The 20,020-nt window shown below is 41.5% G+C and overlaps 1 protein-coding gene across 1 annotated transcript; it reads left to right on the top strand.

Annotated features, from left to right (window-relative positions):
* The first annotated feature begins 2,790 nt into the window (after positions 1–2,790).
* Positions 2,791–19,775, top strand: LOC146707322 (zinc finger BED domain-containing protein 4-like). The gene is made up of 4 exons (XM_085460751.1): positions 2,791–2,904; positions 16,354–16,544; positions 17,551–18,935; positions 19,077–19,775. The coding sequence occupies exons 1-4, from the start codon at positions 2,791–2,793 to the stop codon at positions 19,493–19,495; spliced, it is 2,109 nt and encodes a 702-aa protein (XP_085316877.1). The 3' UTR covers positions 19,496–19,775.
* The last annotated feature ends 245 nt before the right edge of the window (positions 19,776–20,020 follow it).

The raw sequence follows: 20,020 nt of genomic DNA, 5'->3' as shown, positions 1-20,020 counted from the left end.
CGTGCTAACTCAAAGATAATAACAGGGTTCAGTGGAAAATATTACTGAAAACATAACCTGCAAGCGCCATCTGCAGAGACTGCTGCTGAGATCATGAGCTGTGATAATGGCAGCCTACGGTGGACAGACCACAAACTGCTAAAGAGCAGAACAAGCTAGACTGGTGCTTAATAATGGTGATGTTTTCCAAATGGTCACTATTATTATTAATATTATTGTTATTATTATTATTTTAACAGGCTGTAAACATGCCTTGTAAAAATGTTTGTATTTTAAGCATTTTAACTCTTGTGCCATTTTTTATTGCACTCCATCAGGTTTGAGCAGGAGAGTTTTAGAAAAAGTAATGAATACATACAGCATACATATATATACATAAATGTAGAGGAATAATATCAATACTTAGAACAGTCATTGAGACTGAAAGTTACCTGAACATCTAAAATATTCAGCACAAGACAACTAAGCCCCATTGTTCTTCCTGCAGACAGCAAAAGAACCACAGAGGAAGGACATTCATGTTTACTCTCTTTTCTTTTTGTCCTTGCCTGTCCTGCCCGGCAATCAGAATTATTGTCTGAAGCCCAAGAAAAAGCCCAGCAGATTTATGTTCCCAAGTTGACCAAGTTCCGCTTTTGCTGTCCTGGTCCACTTGATAGTAATAGTTTTTATAGATAGATAGATAAAATAGAGGATTTTTTATTATGAGTTATTACAATCAGAACAGATAGGACGGGGAGAGGAAAGAGAAAGAAAAAGGAAAGAGAAGTTTGGAAGACAGTTAACAGAAGGAGAGGAGAGATAGAGAGAGAAAAGACACTGAAAATCTGCTGAAAAAAAATGAGCAAAAAAAAACAACAGCAGGGAAACCACAGCAACAACCAACATATGCAAAAGTAACAGTAAATAATAAATATTAAATGTTACTGAGCAGCATAGAGTACTAATAATGCATTATGTGTTTAGAGGCAGCAGCCGACCAAGATACTGTGCATCTGTGATTACCTGTTTGTACACCTCTGTGTGTAAGAGCTCTTGTGTTCATAAGATTTCTCCATCTAAATGTCTAATAGTAGGTGTAGGGAGCCATATGCCCCCAGGACATGAAGCAGGAATGGAAGAGACCCAGACCCCCAGACATCCAGTGCTTTCTATGCCTGCTGAACATAAAACAGTCATGTTAGTCCTTCTGTTTTTCCATCCATTATGACCTAGATGAAATTTATTCAAGAAAAAAAACAAGACATACAAAAAAAGTTTTGAGCCTTTGGCTTTTGTTACTGTTATAGGAGGGGTAAATCTGGGATGTCCTTTGGGAACATGGTGGGGTTTCCTCATCCTCACACTCTCTCTTGGTAGAAACGAAGGTTTCTGTGCGTGATGCCTACCATCAGTGTAACGTTGCATTTTCAACTGATATTTCTGAACTGAGTGACGTGCAATGTTATCCAGTGGAGACACAGCAGGAGGCAAAGGGAGGACATCCAGTTTAGTACGCATCTTCCTGCCATACAGGAGTTCATAGGGAGAGAGGGAAGTAGTTACATGCGGTGTTGCATGGTAAACTTGAAGCCAATCCAGCACAGTCTCCTTCCATGGTTTTGACTGCTGGATTGCTGTCTGGATAGAGGTGCGGAGGGCACGATGAAACCTTTCGATTGCTCCATTTGCAGCTGGGTAGTAGACAGATGTTCTGCTGTGGGAGATGCCTCTATTACAGAGGTAAACTGTGTACCATTGTCAGTTACAATGTTCTGGGAGCAGGATTAGTATGTGCAGTTTTGTCATTGAACTGGCAAAGGCGTTTTGTGAGCACAATCCCTTGGTAACTTCCATGTGCCAGTGCAATCAGTTTAGGTCTCACTGAAAGTGGTGCAATGAGCCTTGAGCCTCTGAGAACATAATCACTTAGGGTTGAGAGTGCATTACAGATTTTGTAGTAAGGTGCAAGTGTGACATCAAGTGCTTTGATTGAGGCAGGCCAGCCACTTTATATTTGTGAACGCAAAGCAACCAGTTCAGGGCAAGTTGAACAGGCAGAGTCAGAGTCAGCAACTGGAAGTGAGGACATGGCAGCAGCAACTTGAGCTATCATTTCATGATCTGCATCTGATGTGGGATGGGAAGAAACAGACAGGGGCAGGCGAGAGAGACAGTCAGCTGTATAGTTTGGAGAACCTAGGCAGACCAGCGGGCGATGCACATGCCAGCCCGATTAATCCCTTTGGTGCTCAGCAGTGTTGTCAGAGCTTGGTGGTCTGTCTGCAGAGTAAAACGTCGGCGTCACAAATATGTTCTCCATTTCTCTGCAGCCCACACACAAGCATAAGCTTCTTTTTCAATAGTTGAGTACTTTTGTTGTGTTGCAGACAGTGTGCGGGGAGCAAACGCCACAGGTTTTTCTGTGCCATCAGATTGCACTTGAGCAAATACAGCACCAAGCCCATAGTCACTTGCATCAGTAGAGATCACTACACGCAAGGCAGGGTCAAACAGTAGCAGTGCAGGACTATTCACCAGGAGTTTTTTAACTTCTTCAAAGCTCGCTTGTGCATCTAAAGTCCGTGTGAAGGTGTTCTTGTCGCTAGCACAGGCATGCATAGGGGCTACAACAGTTGCAAAGTTTGGCAAGAACTTGGAGTACCATGACATCAAGCCCAAGAAGGATCTCAAAGCAACAGCATCAGATGGGGGAGGGGCTCTTAAAACAAAATCAATATGCTCCTCATCAGGAAGAATGCCATCAGCAGTGACAACATGACCTAGGAAGCATAGTAATGTCTTCCTAAAATGGCATTTGTTTTCGTTAAGCACAAGTCCAGCATCTTTGAGCTTCTGCAGGATAGTGTTAAGGTTTTGGTCATGCTCAGCTGCACTTTTACTGTAGACAGTAAGGTCATCCAGGTAATTTTGGAGACCTGGGAGGTCTTTTTTAAGGATTTCAGCCATCACTTTTCTGAAAAGCTGAGGGGGCAGAGGCCAGTCCATAAGGTACTCTGCAGAATCTGAAGAGTCCATCATGTGTAATGAATGCTGTCAAATCTCTGCTATCTTCATGCAGGGGCAGCTGGTAGTATGCATTTGCAAGATCAATTGTAGAAAACCTCTTTGCACGCTGTAAGCTGGCAAACAATTCATCTACATGTAGTAAGGGGAAGCAATCAGTGATCACAGCTTTGTTTGGTTCACGGAGGTCTGCATACAGCCTTATTCCACCAGTTTTCCATCCTGTCACAACAATTGTGGATACCCATGGTGATGCATCAATCCGTTAAATGACACCAGCTTTGAGTAAACGATTCAGTTCTGCTGAAACTGAAGCCCTCACAGCAAACGGGAGACGTCGCAGCTTCTGACAGGCAGGTTTGACTGTTGGGTCAACTTTCACTTTATACACAAAGGCACGCACACAGCCAATATCTGGGGCAGCAGGGATGCAAGGAGCAGGTGATTGGTTTGTAAACATCACAAAAGCAGTACGATCAGTACATGGAGGTAGAGCAGTATTGCCTGCAATGCTGACATTCAGTGCTTCCATCAGATTTCTTCCAAGAAGAGGAGTTCCTTTTTTTTACAACAAAGAACACAGCTGAGGCAGATGCATTTCCTCTGCTCACTGTGACTTGCAGGCAACCTAACAGGAATTGTTTTATTTGTGTATGTAACCAGTTGAAGGTCAGGTGGTTGTAGTGGCGTATCACTGAAGTGCTCTTTGTAGATGTGGTTAGGCAAGATAGAAACTGCAGAACCTGTGTACACAATCAGTTCAATGTCCTTAGCTGATGAGATAGGTGTGCTCACATTTATGCTGCATTGCAATCCTTTTGATGCATGCGAAGGATCTGTTAAGTAGAGGACTGTGAGTTGTGGTAAATGGACTTCCCATACATCTTTTTTCTTGGATGAGCAGCAGACACGAGCAAAATGTCCAATTTTATGACACATTTTACATGTAGCTTTGGCAGCAGGACACTGACGAAGGTTGGCTAAATGACTGTTTGAACCACATCTAAAACAGTTCTTAGTGGGTGTGGTTGCATGAGATGGCTTTGCAGGTTGAGCATTGGATTTGTGTTTCTCACTCACGCTCCTGCATGGAGTGTGAGTGAGACTGCACAGCTTGGACTGGAGTACTGCTGTCTGCAGCTATGGATTTAGCTTGTTGAACTGCAGATTCCATTTGTGTTCCCAGTGTAACAGCTTTATCTAGAGTCAAATCGGGTTCAAGCAAATTTCTTTCTCTTATGCTGGGGCTAGACACATGTTCAACTAGCTGTTCACGGATCATTTCTTCTGTCCTGTCATCAAACTCACATTTAGAAGCAAGGTCACGCAAGCTCGCCACATACTGGATAACAGTCTTATGTGAAGCTTGTGTTCGCTTTCTGAAAGCATGTTTTTCCACAACAACATTTACCTTGGGTGAAAAGTGTTGTTCTAGGGCAGTAACAGCAGAGGCGGAAGTATCACCTGTATTTGGCATTGAGCAGAAAATCCTTTGTCCCTCTGTTCCTAAGCAGTGAAGTAAAGTAGCTCTTCTTCGTGCAAATAATTGTTGAACATACGCATCCACATGTTAAAGGCCAAAGCAGGATCTCCAGGGCAAGGCAAAGCAGTGGAGAGGCGTTTGCAGCCATGATGACAAAAAAACTAAGCAGAAAAAAACATGCACATTGAGTTATCAGTTAGCATCTTAACTTTATTCTAACTCTAAATTTTCCCGACTGCACTTTACTCTTATTTCATGACACCACCCTCTAGTGGTGCAATATGGTATAGTCATTACAGGACACGACACTTGCTTATGTCAGCTGTTAGGGAAAATATTCTAAAACACTTCTTCAGTAAAGACTCAGAGAAGAGAAACACACAGAGTTCTTGCTAGCAAGGGCAGCTCCCTACTGAGAGACTCGCACTAAGAAACTGCCCCGGTCTTTATTTATACTTCAGTGTGTGTGTGTGTGTGTGTGTGTGTGTGTGTGTGTGTGTGTGTGTGTGTGTGTGTGTGTGTGTGTGTGTTACTGCTGATCAAAGGGTCAAACATCCTTGGTCAGGAAGAGGGTAGCCTCCCCCTCACCCTAGATGGTTCACCCTAGATAACACGGTGAGGAAGTCCTGCAGTTCATCTAAACAAAGAGCACTTAGACTAAAACAAACGTAACTACGTTAATCCTGCCATAAAACAATAAAACCAGGTACAAGCTCTCTCGTGCTCCCAGGACGTGGGGGTGCATTCCTGGGGTGCACCCCAAGCCTGCAGCCTGTTAGTGATCACACACAATTAATTATATGCCTCTAAGTATACATGGTTTAATATTTCCTAATACAAATAACTACATGCAGTATTCTACCATATGCAAACTTATATCACTAAAAGATTATACTGACTACTAAATACAATTTTCCATTGACATTCCCTCCTGTTGTCAGTAAAACTTAAAGTGAGATACCAGTTTGTAACATCTTGTTGTACATTTTCTGTCACATCGTCATTAATCACACAAAGTCTTCGTGTTCCAACAGGTCGGGGTCATTATCATCATCATCACTTGTCATGGCTATTTATGCAGCAACAGTAGAAAATATTATGCGGTTAATCATGAGTTTTATACATGGCAATATACACGTTACAAAGACACAAAATAAAAGTAAAAATATCCCAACTCCGATGAGTAGTCTTTTTAGCACCTGTAACCAGGAGCCAGTGTAAAGCCAAGAAAACCAGTCACTTGTATCACTTACATAGTCCTGATTTTGGGCCTGCTGGATCTGTCTTAAAACATTCAGGGCGTCAGTCATGTTTGATGAATGTGCGTCTTCTTTATGTAAACGCAGAATGTGTTGTTGAAGAGGACACAAAGTCCCCTTTCTCTGCTAGTATCATAGAGTAGTTCTTCCCTGAGAGTTAGTCCAGGAACATATATATTGTGGGGTATGTTGCCGTGCTGGGTAACAGTCTGTATTTGCCGATTCTGCTTTTGTTCTTTCGTGGATATAACGGTACCTGGCATTGTTCATCCACGGATGAATGTGGTCTTGCGTCATATCCCTTAGGTGAGAGTTGTCGTGTGTCCATCTTCTCTGCCTTCCTCCTGGTTCAGCTGTTTCCGGCACCAGCTGGGGTCCTGTAAAAGTGAGCGTCGTAGTCAAGGTAACCAAGAGGGTCCACCTTCCCATGGTTGCACACAGGTCCGTCACGCCTCGCACTTGGTTGCCCTAGAGTTGATCAGAGGCTGGAGGTTGAAGTGCGAGTTTACCCTACGGGGGCTCAATCAGCACTCCCCCCTCACCACTGAAACAACCAAGTGTGAGATTTCTCTATTGTGCTGTCTTGAGGGTGCCGGGGTTTCTTGGGACCTCGACCTCTTTGCAGTGGCTCTGATAAATCCAGGAGGATCTCTCCGCTATTTTGCAGGCAGTTGAAAAGGTCAGAAGCACTTGAATTGGCCTCTATCAACCCCCATCACCTCACTTCAGGCCTTCATCCTGCGGTAGGAATACTTATGACTCTTCTACTGTCCATCCTCTGCAGAAAAACACCTCTGTGGAAAGGGTGCTGGGTTCAGTTATCTTACTGCTGTTGTGATCCCAGCAGTCTTCAGTGTGCCATCGTATGCACAGTATAGTGGCACAGCATTAGGTGTTGTTCATAGGAAACTGCTGTCATCACCACCATGGCTTCTGGTTCCTGGGCTTTCACAGAATCATGATGCCATCCTTAGATTCCCTCTGCGCTGTCGATGGAGCTTGGCACGCTCTCTCCATCCCTCAAGTTTTCATATTCCAACGCTGTGTGGGAAGTCTCCTCTTGATCTCCCGGAAGCTCAGTAGCACAGCTCTCTGTGTGATGTCCGCTGTGCTGAAGATGATCTCTGATCCTCCTGAAGCCTCTCTCCTGGCCTCAGCTCCCATCTTGTGGACGATCCTCTCAGCCACTCCTTCTCGTCATGCATAGTCCTGATTTCTCAGGAGATTACTGCTGCACCTGTATTTCCTTGCTAGGAAGACAAACTATTTGGAGAGTATGTCAACAATCATCAAACCACATTCTTTAGTTCAGTGAACTTCACTTATAGGCCATCAAAGCCTCATCTGAACATGGGTGCACCACTTGCATATTTGTAAATAAAACGGCTAATCACACAAATCGCTGCAAAAATTATATAAAACAAAATTTAATGTTAATTCCAAAATTTAATGTTAATTCATTGTTTCATATTAGTCCTGGATCCCTTCTCTTGACACATGCACACTCCCATGAGTCAACTCATCAAAATCAGATTCCTGTCTTAAAGAAAAAGATTAGCTAGATCATATCCCAGGCAACATCAGGGCATCTCCTCCCCTGGAGCAGCACCACCCTAGACCTATAATCCTGCAATAAAAATATTAGTGTGTTTTGCATAACACCTGGCTCTGCCAGGAGCCTGCATACACACCATCATGGCCTGGAAAGCAAAATCTGGAAGTGAAATCAAACTTCACACCTATAAACACCTATAAAGTAATAAAGCATTCAGCACTAGCAGGACAAGTGTCATGTGCAGGTTTTCTCAAATCAGTAAACTACAATTATTACCATAATTTGCCTCAGACATGGATCATCCCATGTACTCAGTCAACAGTAATGTAATCAGTGACTTCTCGTAAGCAAAGTCACTCCACTCATATATTATTTATGGGCTCAAGAGTGGCCAGCAAATGAGCCCATATTAACTATTCCATAACACCGCATCTCTTATTTGTTTGTCTCATGTCACTTGTCTGCTTCTGCCGAATCTTTTACATGTAGTCTCAAAAAACAAACATTAGCAACACACATTGATCATCCTGGTGGGCAGGCGCCAGCCATCCACATTCCAGAGGTGCCATAAAAACACCATAAAGTTAGCCATCCCTAGCTGTAGAAAGAATGTCAGTCACATATAAACCCAGAAATCCTATAGTAAAAAAAAACATTAACTAATCCTCTTATAAATCACATGATCAAACACATGAAAAACTGCAATGCTGTAGAAAAGAAAATGCAAATGTTAGCGCTGCGCAGGCATATGCATACTTTGTCACCGTTACCTCTGTAAGCAACACAAGGTAGTGAATAACACCCCTGGTAGATGCACAGACACAGAAAATGGCATTTCAAAGGTTAAACCATCATGCAACCTCGAATGTTGCTGTCATCTTTCTGCTCCTGTAACAAAAACACATAAATTCATCCACCCTTGTGTCCTGTCTAGGTGGGGGTTAACCTTGAGTCGTGGTCAAGTCCTGTCAGCTTTTACCAGTCAGTCAGTTTGTTTTTTATTTCCATTCATTCATTCATTCATTCTTTCTTTGCTGATAGTGGAAACCATCGTCGCATTTAGTTTCCACTTTCAGCAAAATGACGTCATTTCAAAAGAAAAAGAAAAAGAAGAACTTCTAGATCGGATTACCTCGCTGAATCCTTTTTAGGCAGGGACGCTCATCTAATATTGTCCCAAATAAGTAGCTTTCTCCAGAGCCCATTTTAATGTGGAGAAAACTCACTTGTAACGGCTTTCTCGACAGGTCGTATAGCACTTTCAATTCCCGACGTGCAGATCTGCTTAAAGAAAAGAAATAGACAAACAAAATCAGTGCCTGTTCAAAAGATAAAAATGAAAAATAACCGAGGTTATCAAACCAAACTTCCAGTGCACTGTGAAAGTATCAAAATAAAAAGGCCTTGTTATAGTCATGACACAAGCTCCTCATCTCAGGAGGGTAAATCACCATTAGCATGGTTCATCATACCATCATACTAATTGGCAGGCTCAACTTCACAACAAAAGAAAAATCATCAGCTAGATTAACTCCAAACCAACCATCAGCTGCACAACACACACATAAGCCTAATGTCTTATTAGCTATGAGTTTAAACACCAGGTCTGTGCTCTTCACTCATTTAAACCACAGATCTATTTTATTCAATTTTCCTTTTTCCCTTCATCATAAAACATGTGACATGCTGTCATGCACTTCACAAAAGAAGTTTGTTCTGACATAGAGTTGTGTATCTAAATACAGGATTCACTCGCACATCAAAACAGGAAACTCAGTGTTTTAGAGTCTCCACTCAACACACAACAAACATCCCATTCACTCGTGCTAGAATTCAGTCACCTTTCATTAATCTAAAACCGATCAACTAATTTGCATATCAGCTATTAACCCACTAAGTTGACAGGACGACAGAAAAGCATGTTCAAAATAGTATCACAAAAGACAATTTCCCTCATACAGTAAATTACTTGCGCTGCATCAATCAAGCAGGAAGCTTCTCCCAATTTACTATATTAACAACTAAATTTATTGTCTGATCACTGGTTGGTCAAACCAGGATCTTTTTTCCCACAAAAGTTAAACTGTTGTCCTGCAACCTAGAGAGTCAATTTTTTGCATTGGATAAATTCAGTATTTGATAACGAGTGTCTGCTAAATTGACACTATTTTAACACTGATGAAAGATAACAAGCTAATTTTCATTGCATGGGTGTTTGTGTTATTAGGCAGGTCTAATGCATGTCTGTGGAGCTGCATATCCAGCAGAGCATGTTCTTAAAAGCTGCCTTTTCTACACACTTCTCTGCTATTATTTAATCATTTCTCAACTAATGTGCTATGAGTCTTCATGAGTCATTTTGTGTTTGGAATTGTTAGTAGGGTTAATTCATGTTTTGCTTGTTTGTGTGATTTTGTATGTTTCTATTTTCACAATGTTTCAGACTCCTTCACAATTTTCCAACTTAAGCAGTCAGTTTTCTTTTCCCCAGGTTTGCTAACCCAAATTTTGATTTCCCACATTAAATAACAGCATTCCTCTGTGTTCTCACCTAGTCTTCTCACTCTGTGTTCCTCTCCCACTTTCAACAGTCCAACAGCCGGCAGTTCTTCCGCTTTGTCCTGTGTCCCACTGTCTCTTCTTGGCATTTTACTCCACAGGTGGCAAATGTCAAACTCCAACAGTTCAGTTCTCCTCAAACGTTTTCTTCACATGCACAGTGAAGTTTCAGCTTGTTGTAGACACAGTGCCATTCATCTGATCAGTCAGGATGATGGGTTTGCTCTTTTTCTCTGATGCTGTTTGTCCACATTGCTGCTGCTTTGCTCTTTGCTCAGGACTTGCTGCTGTCTTTATCTGCCATGTTATTGCTCTTTGGAGCTGCATTCTTCAGGGAGGAGTGAGCACTTGCTTGTGAGGTTGAGAGACACATGGCGCTTTAAATAAGTCAGCCAGAAACTTGGCCTGCATGTTTCCAATGATGTTAAACTATAACTTTCTTTCGACCGCTGCATGTGGAAAATTGATTCAGGTCTGCTTTTCACCTGAAAGTAACAAACTAAGACATGTTCATTATTATCATCGCTGCTTAATCAACACACATCTCTCTCTCTCTCTCTCTCTCTGTTTTTGTGAACAGTCCTTTCTTAAAAGCAGAAAATAAGATTGTAGTTGTTCTTGGCTGATCAACACAAAACCTTTTTCCTATAATTATTTTTCATCTACAATGTAAATTTTGTCTCTTTTTCACTCTTTTTTTTATATATATATATATTTTTTAAATAGCTGGTGACCTGCAGAATCACCGCTCTCACAATCAAAGGCAATTACTTTTACACAGCGCACAAAAACACTGTGACGTCAGACACATTCACACTCACTTTTTCATCTGCGTAAATAAATCACATGGCTGATGATATGTGCCATGGTGATCCATAAATATGATCACCAGTTTATTTAACTATTTTTCAACCCAACAAAACAAATAAACAAAAACATGATGCTGATGTTATGAACACTCTACACACAAGTCAAGATGCAGGAAAACTGCTCACGGAAACGCTGCACACTCCAGTTATCACAGTTATCACAGTTCTGTTTGTGTGAATTATCTGCTTTCATTATTAATACCAGTTTATAGGTTGTTATCCTTTTTATTATTAGTTTGAATGCATTAAAATTAAGTTGTAATTTAGCTTTTTGTTTATTTTACTTTATTCCTCTTGCATTTATATCTATTCAGTCGGGTCTGTTTCCAACCCTTTTTTAAACTACTTCAAACTACTGTGATCTCTAATTTTTGCTGGGTGAGGGATTATTATGTTCTTCCTAGTCTGAACTGCTCTCTTTACCTGAGCTGCTATCCTATTCTGAGTTACTGTCTTCTTTGTTTCTTACAGTCACGTACAAAATGTCCCTCTTTTCCACACCTCCAGCATGTAGTGTTAAAGCCACTGTTTGGTGTGTGTGTGTAGCCTCTACCTCTTGCTCTTCCACTATGCATTCCTCTCTCTTTCTTTTGGATTAGTCCTGCTCCGGCTTGCTGTTTTTCTAGACATTTCTCATCAGGTGTTAATTTTTCTTGTTTATCACCCATTTTCAAAGATTTTGCTGGGCCGTCGCTGGCACGCTTGACTTCAGAGTGGTTTACTGATATGGCCTTCGACTTCACCCTAACGGTGAAGCGGTATTAGTTTTATGAGATGAAACTCAACCGTTCTCCTGTCACCAGCACGTGAGCCTCAGCAAAGAAAACAAAAATGGAAGTAGTTCAGCAGCGTATTGTGCTGTAAAATCAACTTACTTCCAAACACATACACACACATAGACAGTTGCGCGCTAATTTGTCACGAGATAATTTCAGCTACCTCTAAAACTGGTCGAAACATAGTTCCTTTTGCCAAACTTAAACCTAATTTGTCACGAGATAATTTCAGCTACCTCTAAAACTGGTCGAAACACAGTTCCTTTTGGCGAACTTAAACCTTTTTTACCACATTTCTTTAAACTTTTGCGGCCGTCTTATATACCAAAATAGTGTTTCTCACCCCTGACGTCCCACTGGTGATTCAGATCATTGGACTGAATCCCACCGCCGTGGACCAGATTATAACACCGGCCCAGACCCGAATTTAACGTCCTGGGGCTCTCTCCTCGTCCAAGAGGGCTGTGCACAGGCTTCGGTGCTGGCTCCCCACGGCGTCAGGAATCAGTGCTGGATCCTGGAACAGAGTCACAGATAACAATTCTGATATTTTCTGCTCCGGCTACGAAGGACCAAATAATGTTAGGGAAAATATTCTAAAACACTTCTTCAGTAAAGACTCAGAGAAGAGAAACACACAGAGTTCTTGCTAGCAAGGGCAGCTCCCTACTGAGAGACTCGCACTAAGAAACTGCCCCGGTCTTTATTTATACTTCAGTGTGTGTGCGTGTGTGTGTGTGTGTGTGTGTGTGTGTGTGTGTGTGTGTGTTACTGCTGATCAAAGGGTCAAACATCCTTGGTCAGGAAGAGGGTAGCCTCCCCCTCACCCTAGATGGTTCACCCTAGATAACACGGTGAGGAAGTCCTGCAGTTCATCTAAACAAAGAGCACTTAGACTAAAACAAACGTAACTACGTTAATCCTGCCATAAAACAATAAAACCAGGTACAAGCTCTCTCGTGCTCCCAGGACATGGGGGTGCATTCCTGGGGTGCACCCCAAGCCTGCAGCCTGTTAGTGATCACACACAATTAATTATATGCCTCTAAGTATACATGGTTTAATATTTCCTAATACAAATAACTACATGCAGTATTCTACCATATGCAAACTTATATCACTAAAAGATTATACTGACTACTAAATACAATTTTCCATTGACATCAGCCAACCAAAAAAACTGTCTTTGAATACTGTTCGCTTCTTCTGCTTTCAACTGGAGTGCATTACCACTGAGTTACTTTGCATCTGCTCTTAATATTTGGCCAGTCACTCACCTAACCAAACTACTGCCAGGGTGAAAATGAATAATACCTTACCACTAAATCAGGGGAGAGCAAATGTAGTTTCACATTGTGTGTGTGTGTGTGTGTGTGTGTGTGTGTGTGTGTGTGTGTGTGTGTGTGTGTGTAGTGTAGAGTAGAATAGGGCTTTGGAGTTGACGTCACGCCGCAATGCATTGTGGGAGCGCAGCGCCATTTTCGGGGTCTACGAATCAAAAAAACACACTGTGTTGGAACGACGACTACAAGAAAGATGCTTAAAAGCAGCTCAAAAGAGAGTGAACTGTATAGAGACCGATTGCGTCCAGAGGCGAAGCAGCGGTACTTGCAGAAAATAGCGTGCATTGGAAATGTGGACCCGTATGAAATATGGCCGTGGAGTAGAAACCCCGAACACCTAGCGCTACTGACGTAGCCTGACATATACCTTGTCTGTGGAGTCAGCGCGTACAAGTCGTCATTCAAACAAAGGTAAGTCAGCTCGAGTACTGCGTGTGAAATGCGTTTGATTTCCCTGCAAACATTCACATTAGTGCAGCATAAATTCATTCATGAGGGGAAATTACAGTGAGAACATGTGGAGGCTGTTAGAGGGATAACAGTGAGTTCAGTGCATTGATGTGACATTGTCCTGAAGGATTTAGTTATTCTTTATGGTTAAAGAAATTGCACTAATTTATTCATATTTATTATAAATAATCCTAATTATACATCTTGCTTCCATGTTTGTATCCTGTGTCACTAAAAATACATTTTATTTTAGTTTTATACATTGATTAATGACCTGCAGAATCTCCTTATCATATTAAGTGATTCATAATTGTCACTTTATGCTTTCCCCATCTCTAAAGTGATGACATCCTTGCATTACATACTTTAGGTTCATTCTCTGCAGGCAGGTTTCTGACAGAGAACAGACAGATTTACACTATAACATGCAGCGATGGACACATAAAGAAATGAAAAATCACATGTATGTGCTAACTTTCTAAACACTTTGTTACATTTATGATAAAGTAGATAAAACACATTTATGTCGGCCATGGCTCATTAGTTCTTGTCTTTAAATGAACTTTGTCTGTGTGTGTTTCAGGTACTGCACTCTCAAAGACTGAATGAACCAGCATTGCAGCCATGGGTCACTGTGAGCATCACAGGGAAGGTTGAAGTCGCCCACTGCAGCTGTATGGCCGGAGTCGCAGAGAACTGCAGCCATGTCGCTGCTCTTCTGTTTAAAGTAGAAGCAACAGTCTTGATCGTGGCACAAGGACTGTTACAGATGAACCTGCTTACTGGGTTTTGCTGGGTAATGTGACCAAGATACAGCCAGAGGTTGGCCATAAGATAGACTTCTCCTCTTCAGCTGCCCAAAAAAAGGCTCTTGATCAAAACATAAACAGACCATCCGTAGTGACAGGTAAAAGAAGCCGTCCTCAAAAAAGGAAAATCCCACCTGCTACTGTGGAGGAGTCTAGATGTATGCCTGTAGTGCACTGCCGTGTAAATAATTTGCATTTACTGAATATGTACTGACTGAGTCCCACTGTTCAAAAGTTGAATAAAGAAACAAACTAATTTTTGCCTCTTTTTATTTTATTTTATTAAAACCACCTTATAGAGCATCACATCAGTAACAGTGTAGAATCCATGTCATTTATAGTTTACAAATGACAAAATGTTTACACAAAATCATGAGTGTTTACATGATATCACCCACTACTAACATTACTTTATTTACTGTATCTTTTGAAAAAATAACAGCACAAGACTTAAGAACATTTAACAGGAGCAGGTTTCATTCTTCCCTGGTTTTATTATCACACTGTTCACCAAACGCAGCAAACCTTCACCATCTTATCCAGGAGGGTCACCTCTTCACCCTCACATGGAAGAAGTAATCTGATTGGCATGGTGGTTTGTTTGAAGCAGGTCCCTCGTGTAGCGCTGGGACCCAGTCACGATGTTTCATCCATTTCATAGGCTGGTTTGCTGCAATAATGCCAAATAATTAGCAACTCTATAAATAGACGGTAGTTCTGCAAAATCACTCAGTAGGATGTTTGTTCTAATTTGCTATGACCTCAGAGTGCATTGAAAATGAAACTAATAGGCTATAAAGAGTGATATGAACATATTTAGAACTTACCGTAATGAAAATGTCTGGAGCACCAACAGATATTTGGAGATGGAAGAGAACTGGAGCTCGTCTCACAGCTGCTATCCAGGCTGGACGCCTTCGTTTGCTAACATCGATACACGAGCTGCCTCATGTTGCTTCCAGGTTGGGAAAGAATGAAAAGATAAACCCTTTTCAAGCTTATTTTCTTGCTGGTCGTGCGATCGAACATTGCAGCCGACCACACAGCAAATACAAACCATGGCTGTTGTGTGTGCCTTCGCTCCCTTTTCACTTGCGCTAGACCCCCAAAATGGCGGATCGGGCCAAAATCCTTTCCACGCCCACCCCCGTGACATCACGCTCCAAAGCCCTATAGAAGAGAAAAGAATGCCTTATTTTCCCTATACAGTTGTACAATGAGATAGAGGGCATCTCCTACTCAGTACAAACATGCTGGGTGGGGACAGTTCTGCAGCACTATATACGCATGGACAGTATTAACAGAGAAAAAATATACAAAGTTTACAAATATACAAACCAGTTTTAAAAAGTAATATGTAATAAATAGTGTTATGTATATACTAGAGATGGCACATACTACTTTTTTATGTCTGAGACCGTTACCGATATCATAAATTTGGATATCTGCCAATACCAATATAAATCCGATGTAGCGTATTTTATAATCAACATAATGTTTTTTTCAAATATGTTGCTGCATTTTGTATAGGTTCATACTGAAGTTTTTAAAAAACAAAACAAAACAAAAAACACTGAAGCTATTCAGCAAAAAATACACTGCACCCAAAATATTTCATAGTTCAGCAATTCTGCTCAATCTAATAAACTTAAACTTACATCATCCTTCCTATTCTGGTATTTTAAAGAGTACTTAGCAGAAATATTAAGCAACCTAACTAATAGGTTTGCCAACTCCCAGCTAGAGTTGGATGTCTCGAGACCGGTCTTGGTCTCGAGACCACTTTTACGTGGTCTTGGTCTCGTCTTGGTCTCGTCTTGGTCTCGACGTACTTTTGTCTTGGTCTTGTCTTGGTCTCGACGTACTTTGGTCTCGGTCTTGTCTTGGTCTCGACGTACTTTGGTCTCGGTCTTGTCTTGGTCTCGCTGTCTTGCTGTCTCAGGTCAACATAGTGGTCGGGAGATTTGGAGTCAACAGTATCCATCACACACAGCGTAATGTTCGATAATGTATCATGTGGAAAAGCTTTATCTCTGAGAGCCGTGCTTAGAGAGTGCTTTGTAGTGAATCAGAATAGTCAACTCCCATTGAGCGAGAGCCGGCTCCTCAATTAATTTCCTTTCGCTGCTCAGCTGTCACACAGCGACACACAGTGGCTCAGCCATGCTCAAATCCCTCCACATTGTGGCATTTTATTATTTTGCCTTTCGCGCCCTTCACACACAACTAAATGCAACCCGTTAGATTGAGTCAGTTACAGAAATTTCAGCGACTTCGTCTGTCATAAAGTTTGCGTTCATAGAACACAAAGAGTTTTTGGTAAATGCAAAAAAGAAGCATTCGGCAAAGTGCAGGTTTTGTAAAGTCTCCTTGACCGAGACAGCCGGGACTACCTCAACCTTCACCAGGCACCTGGAGCGCAAACACCCTCAAAGGTAAGTTAGCCGGTAGCCATCTATCCATCTTCAAACTCTTCTAACTACCTTTCCAACCTCAGATGACCAGGTCATGTTTATGTAATATTGTTATTTATAATGTGTTCTTCAAACATTATAAATTATGTAGGGACAGTTTTTTTGCAACCGTCCCTGCAGACTTAACTTTAACTTAACGTTACGTTACATGCTATGTACAGGTAGCTAGCGCTAGCAGTGGCTATCAGCTACTTAAACAATTTTCATTAACTTTAGGTATTTTGGTGAATTCATTGAGCAGAAATATATCGAAACCATTTCAGTGAGCACTTTAAGGGCTGGTATGGTGCTTTGTTGTGGACTTTAATGGGCATATTTATATGGTTGCTGACTCGTAAGGACGGGCGTTTCAAGAGTGTCCCTATAACATTGCTCGGCTAACAGCAGTGTTCTCGACAGTGAAGACCAGATCAGAGCGGTCTATGGCTCTGGTCCAGATAGCACGGATCGCAAAACTGAGTCCTAAGGTTCTTAAATCGAACTTAAGGACCTTTGACTATGACTTTCTTAGGTGTTTTCTACTATGTTGCCCTACTAAACCAGTCCAGTGTGTAGGGGCTATTTTAGCATTATTAGACACAGTTATTTTGTATTGGTGTAACTTCAGACTTTATTGAGTAGTTCATTTCTTGTCAATACAGCTGTGTCTGATAGCTGACTGGCAGGAGGAGGCTTAATGCAACCTGCAAAGTTAATGCACAGACATTTTGTCTTTTGTAGATTCCATTCAACTGTTTTTCTGTTCTTCTTATTTAAGGTCTTGCAACCCTGAACACTCCAGTATTTTCATTATTACTAGTTGTGCCTAATGATCTATATGTGTCACACTGGATTAGATTAGGTTATTTTGTATGCAAAGGTCTGCCCTCATTGATAGGTTTAAAATTACTGTGCTTGTAAGATACAGTAGTTTTTGTGGTTGAATAGAAACCGATGTTTTACAGATTCCTATTTCCCTGTTTTGTAGGTACTTGGAGTACAAGGCAGGATCTGCAACATCAGTGATAGCGGTCAATCCCACACAGCCTCAATTATCATTGTTTGCTCCAAGCATCCACTTATTTTCCCCAAATTCACCCAGGCAACAGGCCATCACCCAGTCCATCTTCCAGGACCTTATAGTTGGATGCTCTCTCCCCTTGTCTATCATTGAGAATCCACATTTTAGACACTTCCTGAATGTCTTGGATAGCAAATACACTCCTGTGTCTAGAACCACCTTGACAGAGAAGCTGATACCTCACCTTGTCACTAAATTGAAGGGTGACATAATCAAAGCCCTGGAAGTCCAGCCAAATGTAGCAATAACAACAGACCTCTGGTCTGACCGGAGGCTTCGTACTTTCCTGGGAGTTACTGCTCATGCTGCCTGCAAGAACAAGGACTCTTACAGTTTACAATCATTTTTGCTTGACTGTAGGCGTTTCACAGGGAAGCACTGCGGCGAACGAATCGCCTCAGCATTTGACAGAATAGTTGAGGAGTATGGCATTGGCCATAAAATAAGCTACATTCTGACGGATAATGCATCCAATATGAAGCGGGCCTTTAAAGTCAAGATGCCAGAAGTAGAGCACCCTGAAGGTGACAGCAGTGATGACCTCGATGATGAAACAATGTGGGAGGATGCAGAAGGTTCTGATCCATGGTCAACGGGTGAACGTCTTTCTTGCTTCGCCCACTCGCTGCAACTTGTAATCAGTGATGGGATGAAAGAGGTAAAGGCAATAGCTAGAGCCATTGCCAAAGCCAGCAAGTTTACAAACCTGCTGCACAGCAGTAGTAACCACAAAGACTTGTTTGAGGCACACTTTGGCTCCAATAAGTCCATCCCAGCAGGAAACAACACCCGCTGGAATAGCACCTACAGACAGTTAAAGGCTCTGATCACACTTGACCACGGGGCCATCACTGAAATGTGCAGCAATACAGAGAATTTAGTGTTTTCAACCCGAGAGTGGGCTCAGCTGAAAGACCTTTGTGCTTTGCTTGAGCCTTTTTCTGATGCAACAGACCTTACAGAAGGTGATCATCAGGTGACTATTAGCATGGTGGTCCCCACTGTTCTGGACTTGAAGAATCATCTTATAAAGATGGAAGTACAAATGCCCCAGGCCGTAACTATAGTCAGGGCACTGAAAAGATCTTTAGAGAAACGGTTCTCTGGAATTTTCAGGCAGATTTGCATGGACGAAAAGGATCCAGAAGAGCCGTTTAGCCATCGGATCTACTTCCTTGCCACCATGCTCGACCCCCAGTTTGGACTGACCTGGGTAGATTTAGATGTGCAAAATGGTGAAACCGGACCAGCGCTGAAGAGGTTCAGAGATGACATTAAAAAGTCATTAATAGGTTACTGTATAATAATAATAATTTATTGTTATTGTTGTTTTTGTTGTTCCACTTAATATCACTGTCTTTGGTTTTATAGCATCATTAGAAGCATCCTGTCTAATCCTGTCTTTGTATGTGTGTGTGTGCACCCTTTTCCAGACCTTTTGATCACAGAGGTAGACAGAGACGGACCTACAGCACCAACAGAAGAAGACACAGAATTATCAGATAGTGACTCAGCGCCACCCCCAAAACAACGTCTTCTTTCACGCTACAAGGCATTTAGGTTGCAACGCAGCACAAGCCAGGACTCGAGCACTGATGCACAAATAAGCAAGTACCTAGACGGCATAAATGACTCTGACTGTGATGCACTCACCTTTTGGTCAAAAAACAAAGAGCGTTTCCCCAGTCTACACAGTGTTGCCTTGAAGGTCCTCTCTGTCCCTGCCTCTTCTGCCCCAGTTGAGAGGGTTTTTAGTAGAGGAGGCATTCTAATGAGACCCCACCACGCACGGCTAGGCTATAAGATGTTGCAATCTTTAGTTTTCTTGAAGTGCAATCAATCACTGTTTTAAAATGTGAACTGTTTTCTCTCACTCCTCTCTGAAAATATGCTGTTTGTTCATTATATATTTGTTCATAAGATATTTGTTATTTGTTCATAATGTCTGTGTTCTATTGTTCCTGCCCTACTGAACAACAGGCTTGATTTCATTGGCAGTGTGTTGTAATCTCATGCCACTGAAGACATCAAGATGCCAGAATCTTTTAAGCACTTGTTCTTATTCTTATTAATGCACAATTTGTATTGGTATGTAATATTTGTAGTTTGCATCTGATTCATGTGAGGTGTGCACATGTCTTTATATTGTTTGATTACAGAATTTTACTTAAAATGGTGTTGTTTGACTAAATAAATGTGACCATTGACTTTTAAATAACATCTGCATATCACTTTGTGTTGACAGGCCTTATCCATTTTAGGGAAGTTGGTATCATACAGTGTAATTTGGCTAGTACTACTACAATAGGACATGATGCAATTTCAAGTTTATAATCTTCAGTTTGATGTTACAATTTTATCTATATATAAAGTATAA

The sequence above is a fragment of the Copadichromis virginalis genome, linkage group LG6, assembly GCF_057382275.1.
Source record: "Copadichromis virginalis isolate Kocher_CV1m ecotype Utaka linkage group LG6, C_Virginalis_male_GT1.1, whole genome shotgun sequence".
NCBI lineage: Eukaryota > Metazoa > Chordata > Actinopteri > Cichliformes > Cichlidae > Copadichromis > Copadichromis virginalis.
The sequence above is the reverse complement of the archived record's forward strand: the minus strand, read 5'-3'. Positions and strand labels throughout refer to the sequence as shown.